This window comes from Anolis carolinensis, chromosome 2 (assembly GCF_035594765.1).
Source record: "Anolis carolinensis isolate JA03-04 chromosome 2, rAnoCar3.1.pri, whole genome shotgun sequence".
Taxonomy (NCBI): Eukaryota; Metazoa; Chordata; class Lepidosauria; order Squamata; family Dactyloidae; genus Anolis; species Anolis carolinensis.
Window position 1 is genome coordinate 33,952,066 of NC_085842.1, and position 14,326 is coordinate 33,966,391.

Sequence of the window (14,326 nt, forward strand, 5' to 3'; positions counted from 1 at the left end):
TATATTTTTCTTTTCATGTAGGTAATTAGCAAAGAAAGCCCCTATCTCCAGAGCTGCCTGCAGGAAGGTGAGTATCTTTGTACACTACTAAAAATAGATTATTTGGGCAAACATCATCTGAAAAAAAGGCTCCAGAAGGCCCTACAAAGGTTAAAGGATAAAAACAGTCCCTGCTTTCAGGCAGAGTGGTAACATTGTTTTAATTAGCGAAATCTAATGACATTAAAATATGAATCACAGATATGGGCTCGTCTGACCCAGAACAAGAACCTGACTTTGGGGCTATGTAGAGGCTTTGCCTTCTGGTGAAATCCTTATTTCGATTGTACTTACACAAGCACACCCAACCACCTGCCAATGAGTGTTGTTTATATTGGAAGGAACAGAGATTTTGATCTCTTGTATAAACTGAAGACCCAGGGGACCCCTCCAGATTGGAAGCACAGCATAGACCAAAAGGCCTCATATACCGAAGTCCATGTCTGCCTATCTTTCAAAAAACAAAACACAGATCTTTGCAGATTTAAGACTACTATTCCCGAAGTCACCCAAACACTATGTAACACTATTTTTGTTCCTGGGTTATAAATGTCATTTCCTAATTGGTTCTATCGTAAAAGCATGGGAAAAGTTTATTAAACTTCAAGAACTTGTTTTTGTGGGACCTCTCGCAGCACATTTTGCCACGGTTTTTCAATGAATATCTCATAGAGTTTCAACTAATTCAACATAGTTTGTGGCAGCTACAAAAACAAAAGTGTCTGGAGTGTAACAACTAGTTTCAAACTAAGTATCACACAATTAAACAGGAAATAATACTTTCAAACCACGAACAGATTTTTTTTTCCAAATTTAGTTACATAGTGTTATGGTCAGATGATATATTTTTAAAAGGCATTGATACTTGACTAATTTGGGTCTCTCTGCCTACAACAAGACACCATGGTGATGATAGACAAGATGGTGGCATGAAGAAACCAAAGGCAATCTCAGCCACTCTTCAGCACCATTTATATTATTGTACTGGTCACCAGGTCAAGAACTGCAACAAAAGATAGATGCTGAACTTGAAGCTTTGCTGGAACATATGGCCCTGACCTGTGATTTCCAGTTTCCCAGTTGCAGGGGTGAGATGAGGAGTGGAGTACAATCCAAAAAGGCAAACTTTTGTTTTATTGTGCTTTCTAAATTCAACATTGCGCAGATGGGACTACGCCTGACTAGTAGCTATTGCTTGAGTATGTTTTCATGTATTATATGTTTATATGTTTTAAATGTATTAATGTGATTGTATTTTATTGTGTATTGCTGGGCTTGGTCCCCATGTGAGCCACCCCGAGTCCCTTTGGGGAGATGGGGCGGGATATAATAATAAAGTTATTATTATATTATTATTAGTAAACAACTTCAGGCTGTGGTCAGAAATGCAAGCATTATTCATGAAGGAGAACAGAAAAGCTAGGAGAAGCTGCAGCTGTTTACTTTGGCCTGAGCCTCCTGGGAAGGGGAAGACATTGTCCCCTCCTCTCCTTCCTGTTGAGTTGAGAACAATTATTATTATTTAATTCAATTTCTAAAAACTGAGGTAAGGACAAAAAGAGGAAATTACAGGAGAAGAGAAAACTGGGATATTTTACAAGTGGCTCAAAAACTGGAGTAACACAACATTAACCTGCACTATCTGTACCAAATTGGGATAGTTGGAGGGCACGGCAGCCTGGAGTAGCCTTTCTCACCTTGGTGCTTTCTAGGGGCCCTTCCATACAGCCATATAACCCAGAACATCAAGGCATATAATTCCAAAATATCTGCTTTGAACAGGAGCCCCTTCCACACAGCTGAATACAATCCCACATTATCAGCTTTGAACTGGAATATAGGGCAGTGTGAACCCAGATAACCCAGTTCAAAGGAGATCTTGTGGGATTTTCTGCCTTGATATTCTGGGTTATATGACTGTGTGGAAGGGCCCTGGGTTATCTGAGGCCACACAGCTATATATTTCGGTTCAAAGCAGATAATGTGGGATTTTATTTATAAAGGCCTAGGTCTTTTGAACTACAGCTGCCATAATAAAAAAACAACATAGCTAATGATTTCTTGGCTGAGAGTCATAGTTTGGAGGTGCATCGATGGGCTGGTCTAGATTTGTAGTTTAGGGACTGAAACTCTTTGCCACAAACTATTCCAACAGCTATCTTTTTCACTGTGCTTTGTTTCTCTCCTAGAAATAAAAGAAAACTCCCATTCAATGAGGCAGGATTTGCTGTTTTGGACAACTCTAGATTCCCAAGGGAACTTCTCGGCTCATGTCTTGGAGCAGGGCACCTGGGTGCACATTGCTCAGGCTGTCAGCACAGTAAGGACTGTCTTCTTTTGGGGGGGCGTTGCCATGGAAGGTCTGCATCTATATCTTTCAAGCCCCTTCCACACAGCTGAATAAAATCCCAGTTTATCTGCTTTGAACTGGAATATATGGCAGTGCGGACTCAGCTATCCCAGTTGCCTTGGTCACCTTAGTTACTCAACTCATTATGGTGGATAAATCAGACAAGCTAACATCAGCATTCCATGCAAGCATTCTTAAGTATTGGAATTTCAGGACGTTTACACAGGAATTGAGCAGGCTCCTTTGGTACTCTTTTTGAGCTATTTATTATAGATATTCATAGATATGTAAACACTTATGTAGCAATGTCCATGGTGACACAATGGGTTAAACTGTTGAAGTGTTGAATCTGATGACGTATAGGTTAGCAGTTCGAAGCCGCGGGTCGGGGTGAGCTCACACTGACAGCCCTAGCTCCTGCCAACCTTGCAGTTCAAAAACATGTAAATGTGGGTAGAGCAGTAGGCACCGCTTTGGCAGGACGATACTAAAAGTGCCCATGTAGCCATGCCGGCAACACAACCAAGATATATCTACAGACAACAAGCTTCTTGGCTTGGAAATGGAACAAGAGCACTTCCCCATGGACAGAATTGAGCACTGCCTCCAGAAAGCCGGATATGAAAGGGGAAGCCTTTGCCTTTTCCTGTGTATTTCTATGTCATTGTTATTTCACAGTATTAAGGCACTGAATGTTTGCCTATCTCTGTATATTGTAATCTGCTCTGAGTCGCCTTGGGGAGATAGAGCGGAATATAAATAAAGTGTATTATTATTATTATGATTATTATTATGTCTAAGAACTTAGTTTTCTTATTTCATTATAATGTGCATAAGACAGAATTGTATCAAATTATACCGTGATTAAGATAATATATTTTCTTGAGGAATTTATCTATTTATAAGTCTTTGTACTAGTTACCACATAGGTTAACAATACCATCGAAACTGTAGACACAAATCATTTGTCCTCAGATTTTTCCCATAATTGCCATGATATTTGTTCAGATAATGTGCAGACATTTCGCAGACATTTCACAAAGCCTTTCCTATATAAGCAGTCCCTGAGTTACAAGCATCTCACTTACAAAAGACTCCTAGTTAAGAATGGGAGGAAACAACAGAAAGTGGGAGAAATCAACCTCTAAGAAGGGAAATTCACTCATGTAAGAGTTATCATGGGGAAAAGATGTTTCCACTGAAGCTTTATTACAAATCCTTGTCTCCACAAGCCATTTTTTTCTGACTTACATACGAATTCAACTTTAGAATAAGCCTATAGAACCTATCTTGTCCATAACTTGGGGACTGCCTGTATACAGTTCCTTGTGTACTCTTAATGAGAGAACTTGATACATTCAGAATGCAATATAATCTATTATCATTCCAGCTTTAATATGTGTGTGTGTGTGTGAAATATTCTGCTCTATCTCCCTGAGGGGACTCAGAGCGGATGACAGAGTGCATATATGGCAAACATTCAATGTCGTTATACAATTGACAACAAAGACAGACAGTACATAAACAGAGGCAAGGCTTCCCTCTTTTTTCATCTGCGGCATCTGGAGGTTGTACTCGATTCGGTCATGGGGAGGTGCTGTTGTTTCATTTTTTTGTGCCGAGGAACCTGTTGTCCATGGATGCCTTCCTGATCGAATTGCTGGCATGTTTTCAGGGGCGCCTTTTACCTCCCTGTCAAAATGGTATCTATTTATCTACTCACATTGCTGTTTTTGAACTGTTAGGTAAGCAGACTCTAGGGCTGACGGCAGGAGATCACCTCAACCTGTGGCATGAACTGCCAACCTTCAGTTTGGCAAGATCTTCTATAGCTGGCGGTTTAACCCACTGTGCTAGCTGCTGATGCTGTTAGCTCTTAACACCATCCATCACTATAAACATATTACAAGCAGAATGGGACATGTCTCTATTTTAACATTAGCTATTCTAGTATCTCAGCATGTTTAGGCAGCATGCCTAGGCCAATTATTATCAGAATATCAATTTAATAGGAACAAGCATATCTGGAAGGTGATGTTGCTGCCTTTTCTTCCTATGTTGGAGACAGACTGTTTGGGAATGATCATCAGGATGGCAGCCCAAATCTACTTCCTGAAGCAGGCAACTCTCCCTCTCTAACAGAAGGGCTACTGGCCCTGGATTGTGTGGAGTATGTAGCTCAGCTGTCACCTTTGTAACACTAACTGCATTCCCTTCTTCTCCACAGAGAAATGGACTCCTGAAGGAAGCCCTACAAAATGACCTGCAATCAGGAGAGTGCATGCTGGTGAGTGTGAGGATGCGGGTTGGATTGTAGTACTGGTTCTTAAACTTGGGTCCTCTGGCGGTTTTGTACTTCAAAGCCCAGAAGCCTCAGCCAGCAAAGAAAGCAGTCACGAATTCGGGGAGATGAAGTCCAAAACTCCCAAAGAGCAACATTTGGGAATGACTGCATCAGGGAAAGGTTGCTTGTTGATAGCCATTGTTACTGTATGTTGCCCATGCATCTGTAGTGGGTTTGATGTTTGTTTGCCATCAAGTAGATTTGCACTTGGTAGCCACTCCTGTTATTAAAGGTTGTCTCTTCTAGCTCTGTGATTTTGCAACCTTTTAGGAGGCAAACCCATGATCTATATATTTCTTTACAGATGTGGCAAGCTGAGGATGGGGAAAATGGCACCCTCTGGACCTGTTCACTGGAGAAATGTGAGTGTGTCTCAAGGCAGAGACCGGAGCAACAAGAATGCCTTCTTGGAGAGATAACCTTGCCCAGCAATACACAGTTACAGCATTATGATCTTACTTTAAATGCCATAGTTTCATCCTATGGAATCTGGGTCTTGCTGTTTAGGGAGACATTTCAACCAGAGACCTCTACCATAGTACTTCACCAGCCTGCAAGCCTCAGGATTTCAAAGGATGCAGCCATGGCATGGCAGAAATAATAATAATAATAATAATAATAATAATAATAATAATAATAATAATAATAATAATAATAATTATTATTATTATTATTATCACACAGTCCTAAACGATTGGGAAGTGTTCAACTTGTGATTTTGTGATACGAAATCCAGCATATCTATCTTGTTTGCTGTGTCATACTATGTCATTGTGTCAATAATAATAATAATAATAATAATAATAATAATAATAATAATTTATTTGCAGCCTGCCCTATCTCCCCTAGGGGACTCAGGGTGGCTTCCAACATAATAGAGGCAAACATTCAATACAAAGTAAAAAAATAAACAACAAAATTCAATGCATTACACAAATTAAAACAAGTAATTTAAATAATTATCAGTTAAATAATAAACATTTAAGCCATTAAAAGCCAGCTAAGGTAGAATATCAAATCCGTTTCCTTGGAATTAGAAGTTGAATTAAGTCACTGCTACTGCTGTTGAACTGGGTGAATATACTCCTGTCTCTACATTTATTTCATAATAGTATGTTACTGTAAGCAACAGAATTGCTGATCATTGCGACTGCTACTGGGAGTTACAGCAATCCTACTGACAAATGATGAAAATGTTCCTCTTGTTATAGTACCATTTCCATCTTGCTTGAATTCCGCTTTGGTTCATTCAACCTCAGTAAACTCAGTTTATTTCTCATATTTTGACTGCACACATAGTCAAAAGTTCCCAACTTCTTAGTTACTGAACTACAAAGCTGTGCCATTGCTGATGTTGAACTCCAAATCTCCACAGTTACACAGCGGGGTAAGAATATCCAGCTGTCGGCGTATGATTTCCAGATTAGTTTTTTCTTTGTTTAGTAGTGTTTCAATTTCTGTTGAATCATTGATGTTTTGGTTTTCTCTGAAATCATCTTTTATTCTTCTGATGGCATAGATCCTGTACTCATAGGCGGAGAAGGCCTGGCTCTTCCTCAGCAGGGCCCGGTAGAGGCGCATAAAGGAGAATAAAAATGCTATAATGTATTGCCGAAGGCTTTCATGACTGGAATCGCTGGGTTGCTGTGAATTTTCCAGGCTGTATGGCCATGTTCCAGAAGTATTCTCTCCTGACATACAGCCTGGAAAACTCACAGCAAGCCAACAATGCTATAACTATGTAGTGTGAAAGGTCCCAAGGCCATTTGGGGAAGCATTACACAGCATGGAGTGCCGTTACCTTCCCAACGGAGCGGTACCTATTGATCTACTCACATTTGCATGTTTTTGAACTGCTAGGTTGTTAGAAGCTGGGTCTAACAGGAGGAGCCCAACCCGCTCCCCGGATTTGAACTGCCAACCTTTCGGTCAGCAAGTTCAGCAGTTCAGTTAACCCACTACACCACCTGCGGTTCCATAAACTGTAAAAACTTTTTTTTTCAGAACATCCTGCAACATATTTTGCTATAGTTTTTCAATGAATATCTCATACCCTGTTTCCCTGAAAATAAGACATCCCCAAAAAATAAGACCTAGTAGAGGTTTTGCTGAATTGCTAAATATAAGGCCTCCCCCGAAAGTAAGACCTAGCAAAGTTTTTGTTTGGAAGCATGCCCGGCGCCCGCCAAACAAACACCAGAGTACGCAGGATTGGTAAATGTACATACCAGTTGTATATGTAAATAATGGTAGTAACAAGAAATTCTTGACAGGAGTCACAGTTTGTTTGGTTTGGTTATGTTGGTTTGTGATAACTACTATACAGTATATAATAAATGTAATTTTTTTGTTCAACAATAAATGTGAATTCTTCTTCATGGAAAAATAAAACATCCCCTGAAAATAAGACCTAGCACATCTTTGGGAGTAAAAAAATAATATAAGACACTGTCTTATTTTCGGGGAAACACAGTAGAGTCACAACCAATTCAACATAATTTGTGGCAGCCACAAAAATGAAGTTTCTGGAGTATAGCAACTACAGTAGAGTCTCATTTATCCAAGCTAAACGGGCCGGCAGAAGCTTGGATAAGCGAATATCTTGGATAATAAGGAGGGATTAAGGAAAAGCCTATTAAACATCAAATTAGGTTATGATTTTACAAATTAAGCACCAAAACATGTTATACAACAAATTTGACAGAAAAAGTACTTCAATACGCAGTAATGTTATGTTGTAATTACTGTATTTACGAATTTGGCACCAAAATATCACGATATATTGAAAACATTGACTATAAAAATGGCTTGGATTATCCAGAGGCTTGGATAAGCGAGGCTTGGATTAGTGAGACTCTACTGTACTGTCAAAGTAAGCACTACACAATTAAACAGATAACACTTTCATACCAAGAACAGAACTTTTTTTCAAATGTTGTTACATAGTGTAATTTTATACATAAAATAAAGCTTGTGTACACAGAAAGCAAGAGTGTCACCATCTCAACCAGTCTTATGGACAATTTCTGATTTTGGATTTCAAAATCTTCACCCTGCAATTAGCCTGGGAACCAATATCACCTACTGATTTCTACCCTTCTCCGTGTTTGTGGACAGATTACCGAACACGCTGGATATTGGCCTGGATGATCACTCTCTTTGGACTCTGCTCTATCCTGTTTGTGTTGCTGCTCAAGAAGGAAGCACTGAAAGGTACAAACCATCTCTCCTGCTCCCCAAAAGCTACTCCAACCCTAGCATCAATCAGAGCTCTGTCTCTACTGCTGCTTTTTTCTCTCCTGACTAAGTGTGGGCTTTGTTGTTAGCAGTGGCCCAAATAAGAGACATTCACTGACTGGTAAACTATTTTGTTGGTTGTTGAGATAGATGAAAGTGCCATTTCCCCCAAACCTTTCAATGCACTACAGTGTTCCCTCACTACTTCGCGGTTCACTTTTCGCGGATTTGCTGTTTCGCGGTTTTTCAATAAACTCTAAAAGACTATTATAAATCATTAAAAAATACAATTTACAGCCTAAGGAAGGAAGGAAGGTGAAGCCAAAGGGAGAGAAAAAGAGCCCAAGTGGCAACAAGAGAAGGAGGTGATTTATCAACACACGATTGGGTGATAAAGACTTAAAATAGTGTATAACTACTAAAATAATGTATAAATATTAAAATAAATATAGTGTCCCTACTTCGCGGATTTTCACTTATTGCGGGTGGTCCTGGAACCTAACCCCAGTGATAAGTGAGGGAACACTGTATATCTTTTGCATTTCCATTCTGGTTTACCCATCTGGAAGAATTTTTTTTATCGTGTCAGAAGCAACTTGAGGACATACTCCATTGTGCCTTTGAATAGACAGCCTGTCAGATATATTGCCCAAATGGGACCAAAATCTAGCCTTGTACTTTACCATTACCCGTATCTACTACCATATGATTATGCACTTTATTTATCAGCCTATCCTTTACTGCTGCAATTAGCCCACATCCCCACGAAGACAATAGGAACTGAAATTGGTAGCTGGTTGATGCTTTTTATTGCTGTTATAATGTTTTGTTTTATTCTGTTTGTATTGTGAATTGCATTTTTTATGTAATTGCATTTTAACTGTGTTGTTGGGCTTTGCCTCATGTAAGCCGCCCCGAGTCCCTTCGAGAAGATGGAGGCGGGGTACAAAAATTAAGTTATTATTATATTATTATTACTGCATGTCGCTTCTGGTGTGAGAGAAGTGACTGTCTACAGAGACATTGCCCAGGAGACACCCGGATGTGCTACCATCCAGTTGGGAGGTTTCTCTCATGTACATACAAACTAGACATAACAGACGGGAGTTCACCCTGTCTTGCGGATTCAAACCGCCAACCTTCAGGTCAGCAATCCAACTTTCAGGTCAGCAGTTCAGCCAGCACAAGGGTTTAATCCATTGTGCCACCACAGCTCCTATCTGGAAGAATTACTGTGGATATGTCATTATCTCAGCTTTGTCTACCTTCCCTGAACACTATGAGGATCCCATAGCATGAAAATACGTATGCCACCTTACTTGAAGCACAGATAGGATAAAAATACAACTCAATAAGTGTTTTGTGAGAATAAAGCAGGCTTTAGATTTTTGGACTGTAACTGAGAAATATGTCATTTGGAAATTCTCTGCTGCTACTGCAAATAAACATTTAAAATACTAGCACATTGGATAAAAAAAGTTTTTAACCCTGGCTGCTTCTTGCAAAACTAATTTTCTTTTGGCAGGCAAGTTCGCTGTTTTCCATTTCCTTTCCATTAAAACAATAGCAGCCGCTAGCCATGAAAGGTTTGTGGATGTCTTTTCTGTGGTTGGACAACCTTCTAATATTTCTCTCTCTTCAGGCTGGCTCAGACTACTGAAGGAAGATTACGGCTCCAGAGGTAAAAACAATACTCCTTCAGCATCCCAAAGACTATAGTGAGCCCTCACATTTGCTTGATTTAGGACAGCAGGGCCTCTGCAAAATAAAATGCTGGCCATATAGTCATGCTGGAAGACCAAGACATTTCTGGAGAGATATTATCTCAGGAAACAAATAGTAATTTATTTTTGCAATTTTTCACTTTCACTGGGATTCAGTGTCCCAACCCCAGAGAATGTGGAGGTTTGACTGTATTGGGAAACTCCAGTTAAAACTATAATTACTCTCAGGAATTTAAAAGCAAGTGTTACATAGTTGGCATAACAAAGCCTCTGAGAGAAATAAGTGTGCTTCAGTGATGCAATGAATCAGCAAAGAAAGTTGCAGTGGTCAGAGCAAGAGAGGACCAGGGCAGCCTTGTCCAGAACTTTTGCCAAGCAGACATGCAAGAAAACCTATACTTTTGGCAACACAGTAAAAAAATAGACAAGAAAAAACAAACAAATGAACTATGAATTGATGGTGGATTGCAAATCAGGGATAGGAATGAATGGGAAAGAGATGAGCCAAAGAGAAAACCAGGGATTTGTGCCTTGATTTGTAACCATCGCAGGGATTCTCAAGTTCTAGTCCTTTGGAATTTTTGGACTTCAACTTCCAGAAGCCCTGGCATATGACCAGTGATTCTGGAAGCCTAAGTCTAAAAACCTGGAAGACCAACATTTGAGAAACCTTGATCTAGAGCAGGGCTTCTTAAACCTTTTCCACTCGTGACGCTTTTCCACTTGGGACATTTTCACATGATCCCAAGTATGATATAAAATCAAACATTTACTGATAATAAATCTACATTTGCAAGTCTTGCTAAACAGATCAGTTTTCTTCTTTTTTAAAGTACAGCTGAAGCATCTTCTGCAGAGTCCATTGTTAACACTGCATGTTGCTGCTAACAGATTTTTGTAAATGGGTGGCCTTCAGAAACCTTTTACTGTTGCCATATTTTTCGTGACCCCCAACATTGAGCTAAGGGATTCCCATTTGGGATCTGGTTCCACAGTTTAAAAAGCTGTGATTTAGAGGGAAGACAGTCACAATCAATGGTAGGAGAGTTTGTTTGGTAAGAGGAGCCATTTGTCTTTGGATATTCTGAGCTTGAAACAGCAGTGTACCCAAGAAGGCAGAGCGGCAACTGCAGATAGTTTGGAGTGGAGTTGTGGGGTTCATCATATCTATGGGGCATCCATCCAGTAACCCCAACTCTCTCTCTCTTTGTCTTTCTCCAGGAGCGCTTCAGGGACGTCATGTTCTCCTTCTGTACTCTCCGGATCATGTAGCTTTTGAGCGTTTGGTGGGCACCTTGGCAGGAGCCTTGACCCAACTACAAGTGTCTGTTTCCCTGGAGTTGTGGAGCCGAGGGGAGCTGGCCTCCCTGGGGCCTATGCAGTGGCTCCATGCGCAACGGCAGCGCATCATGCAAGCTGGGGGCACCGTTGTGCTGCTTTTTTCCCCTGGCGCTGTAACCAGCTGTGCAGAATGGCTGGGCTGGAAACAGACAGACGCCAAACCTGACAACACTTTCTTGGCCTCCCTTAATTGCATCCTTCCAGACTTTCAAACTGGGAAGACCAAGGGCCGATATATAGTTGCCTGCTTTGAGAAACTCCTTGCTGTCAATGAGATTCCTGGACTTTTCCGTTCGGTGCCAGCCTACCCTCTGCCGTCACAGCTTTTCGCTTTCCTGTTAGCTCTTGCTGGGCCTGGCATAAACTATGAGCAGAGGAGCAGCCTGAAAAGGCATGCGGTATGGATCAGCAAGAGCTTGGAGCGTGCGGTGAAGGAGTGTCAGCAAAAGGAGGCAAGCTGGCAGTATTCACCCTTGCTGCCTCTCCAGTCTGCTGATCAGCAGATAAAAGAGAATTCCCATCCTTTTGTAGCCTTCTGAGAGAGGACGGCTCTCAGAAGGAGGTTGTGATTTTTCACTGTGGTTTACAGGACCAAGTGCATGGACTCTGTGCCAGTATTTTAGATCAAGCAGCTGAGAACTCAGCATTTGGGCATGACAGTTCTGGTTATCTGGGCATTGCAATGAGACTGCATAGCTACACAGTGTATGAGAACACCTTTGAGCACAATATATGGATGACAACTCTGGAAGGATCCTGCTTTCTTCGACTGAAAGGCAATATTTATTGTGCTTCGAGAAATGGAGAGATTCAGCAGACACTGGACAGCGTCCAAGGATCAGAGAGGGACACATGTCCTGTTTGCCCCAGAAACAAGGGCTAAAGAAACTAAAGAAAGCTTTCCTTCAGAAAAATGATATTATTGTAACAAACAGCAGCAAGGGAACAGAAGGTAAATCTCAAAAGCAAAGCAAAAAGTTTTACATCACACATGAAACAAGTGTTTTTGGCAAAAAGTATTTGCGAGACACTTCGAAGATGCTGGAGCTGCAAGCAAAGAAACGAGCAGAGAAGCACGAAGTGGAATGGTTGCTGCCAGCATTGACCACTTGCTTTACTGCTGATTTATAGCCCTTCACCTCCTAGGGTGAGGTCTGATTGTTCAGCATCCTTGCAGTAATTCTAGCTGTCCGCCTCCTTTCTTCTTTCGCCCTTCGCCGTTCCTGAAATGTAGGAACCGGCAGTATGTTTTCCTTGCCCTCTTCCTCCTCCTCAATACTTGGCCCCAAATCCCTACATCTTCAGTCTCCTGTTCAACCTTCACGGAAGAAGAGTACACAACAACACACATCAAAAGTTGTTAGTTGCCTTCATGCTTTGCTTGGGAAAAACAAAGCTGTTGTGGGAAAAAAATGTTATCCCATTAATACTACAGGATGAGAGAATGGTGAAAAGAGAATCAGAAGGAACTTTTTAGGGAAATAGCTGCCGAAAAGGGTGTAGCTCCTCCCTAGTTTATCAATGCATATTGTTATTGTTGATTTTTTAAAATCTGAGCCAAGATGTCGAATGTCAACAGTTTAAGACAAGATTTTCAGCTGTTGATTTTTTTTATCATATCAGTGTTATATATCTTTTTAAAGCAATTGTGTCTTGCCTTTCTGGTGTGGAATTCTTTTAACTTGGTGCCTTTACAGTGTTTGGACTGTGACTGCTAGGCTGGATCTACACTGCTTTATATGCCAGGATCTGATCCCAGATTATCTGCTTATCTCAGATTGTTTGGCAGCGGAGACTCATATAATCTGGTTCAAAGCAGATAATCTGGGATCAGATCCTGGGATATAGGGCTGTGGTGATCCAGCCCTAGAAAATCCCTGTTTGCTGTGTTGCTGTTGGGAAAAGTAGTCTAAATCATTTTGAAGACATGGTATTAGGGAGGGCTGTCATAAGGTCCTTTGCTTCGGTGAGCAGACCATGGACTGCAGGACCACCACTCACCCAGTTCTTTCCTTTATGCTGTCTGCTCATGGCATTAGGAACACATTTTTCCTAAAGAAACATAACACAAATATCATGCAAATTTACCTAAGAAACAAGGGCAAGGAAGAGGTAGTGCCTACCCATTCCATTCCAATTAGACAAGGCAGCTGGCCTCTTTCATAACACTATGTAACAAAATTTGGAACAAAATGTTCCTGGTTTGAAATTGTTATTTCCTGTTTAATTGTGCGGTACTACTTACTTTGACAGTAGTTGTTATACTCCAGAAGCTTCGTTTTTGTGGCTGCTGCAAACCATGTTGAATTGGTTGAGACTCTGAGATATTCATTGAAAAACTATAGCAAAATGTGCTACAAAATGTCTCACAAAAACAAAGTTTACAGTTTAATAAACTTTTTCCATGTTTTTATGATTCATTCAATTAGGAAATGACATTTATAATCCAGGAGCAAAAATCGTGTCACATAGTGTAATCAGATTGACTCAATTTAGCTTTTCAAGTAGCTCAAGGGTAGGAAAGTGTGGACCACCAGGCATTGTTGTATTGCACCTCTCCAAATCTTCCTGGGGCTAAGGTAGTTAGGGCTGATGGGAGTTGTAGTTTAATAGTCCTTCCCATGAACTAGTATGCTGAACCAGGCTATATTTGTGCAGCCTCTCAACCCCCTTCATGATTCTTTGATGTGTTTATAAGATTCTAGGTCAGTGGTTCTCAACCTGTGGGTCCCCAGATGTTTTGGCCGTCAACTCCCAGAAATCCTAACCACTGGTAAACTGGCTGCCTTCTGAGAGTTGAAGGCAAAAACACGTGGGGACCCACAGGTTGAGAACCACTGTTGTAGGCAGAAACGTTTCCAGTGGGACAATGTCACTGGAATGGCCGGAGCACCAACGGAAACAGGAATTTGCTGCTAGTTCTTCTGGAGGAAGCCTACTCGGGCTCTAAATATCAAAGTGCTGGAGTTTCTAATTATAGCCATGCCCCACCAATGGGAAGACATAGTGATCAGGTAAAACCATTTGAATACATTTTGTGACCTGAAATAAAAGATAAAATCACTTCTAGTAAAGGTAAAGATTTCCCCTGATGTTAAGTCCAGTTGTGACCGACTCTGGGAGTTGGTGCTCATCTCCATTTCTATGCTGAAGAGCCGGCATTGTCAATAGACATTTCCAGGTCGTGTGGCTGGCATGACTGCATGGAGTGCTGTTACCTTCCCGCTGGAGCAGTACCTATTGATTTGCATGTTTTCGAACTGCTAGGTTGGCAGGAGCTGGGGCTAACAG

The 14,326-nt window shown here is 40.9% G+C and overlaps 1 protein-coding gene across 3 annotated transcripts in view; it reads left to right on the top strand.

Annotated features, from left to right (window-relative positions):
- il17rc (interleukin 17 receptor C) overlaps positions 1 to 13,444 on the top strand; it is a 39,559-nt gene extending 26,115 nt beyond the window's left edge. For all 3 annotated transcript variants that reach the window (XM_008105567.3, XM_008105566.3, XM_008105569.3), the window contains 7 exons: positions 22 to 67; positions 2,229 to 2,359; positions 4,617 to 4,676; positions 5,038 to 5,095; positions 7,851 to 7,946; positions 9,613 to 9,651; positions 10,916 to 13,444. In XM_008105567.3, the coding sequence (XP_008103774.2) occupies positions 22 to 67; positions 2,229 to 2,359; positions 4,617 to 4,676; positions 5,038 to 5,095; positions 7,851 to 7,946; positions 9,613 to 9,651; positions 10,916 to 11,574 (1,089 nt within the window). In that variant the 3' untranslated portion in view covers positions 11,575 to 13,444. The remainder of the gene's footprint in view (positions 1 to 21; positions 68 to 2,228; positions 2,360 to 4,616; positions 4,677 to 5,037; positions 5,096 to 7,850; positions 7,947 to 9,612; positions 9,652 to 10,915) is intronic.
- The last annotated feature ends 882 nt before the right edge of the window (positions 13,445 to 14,326 follow it).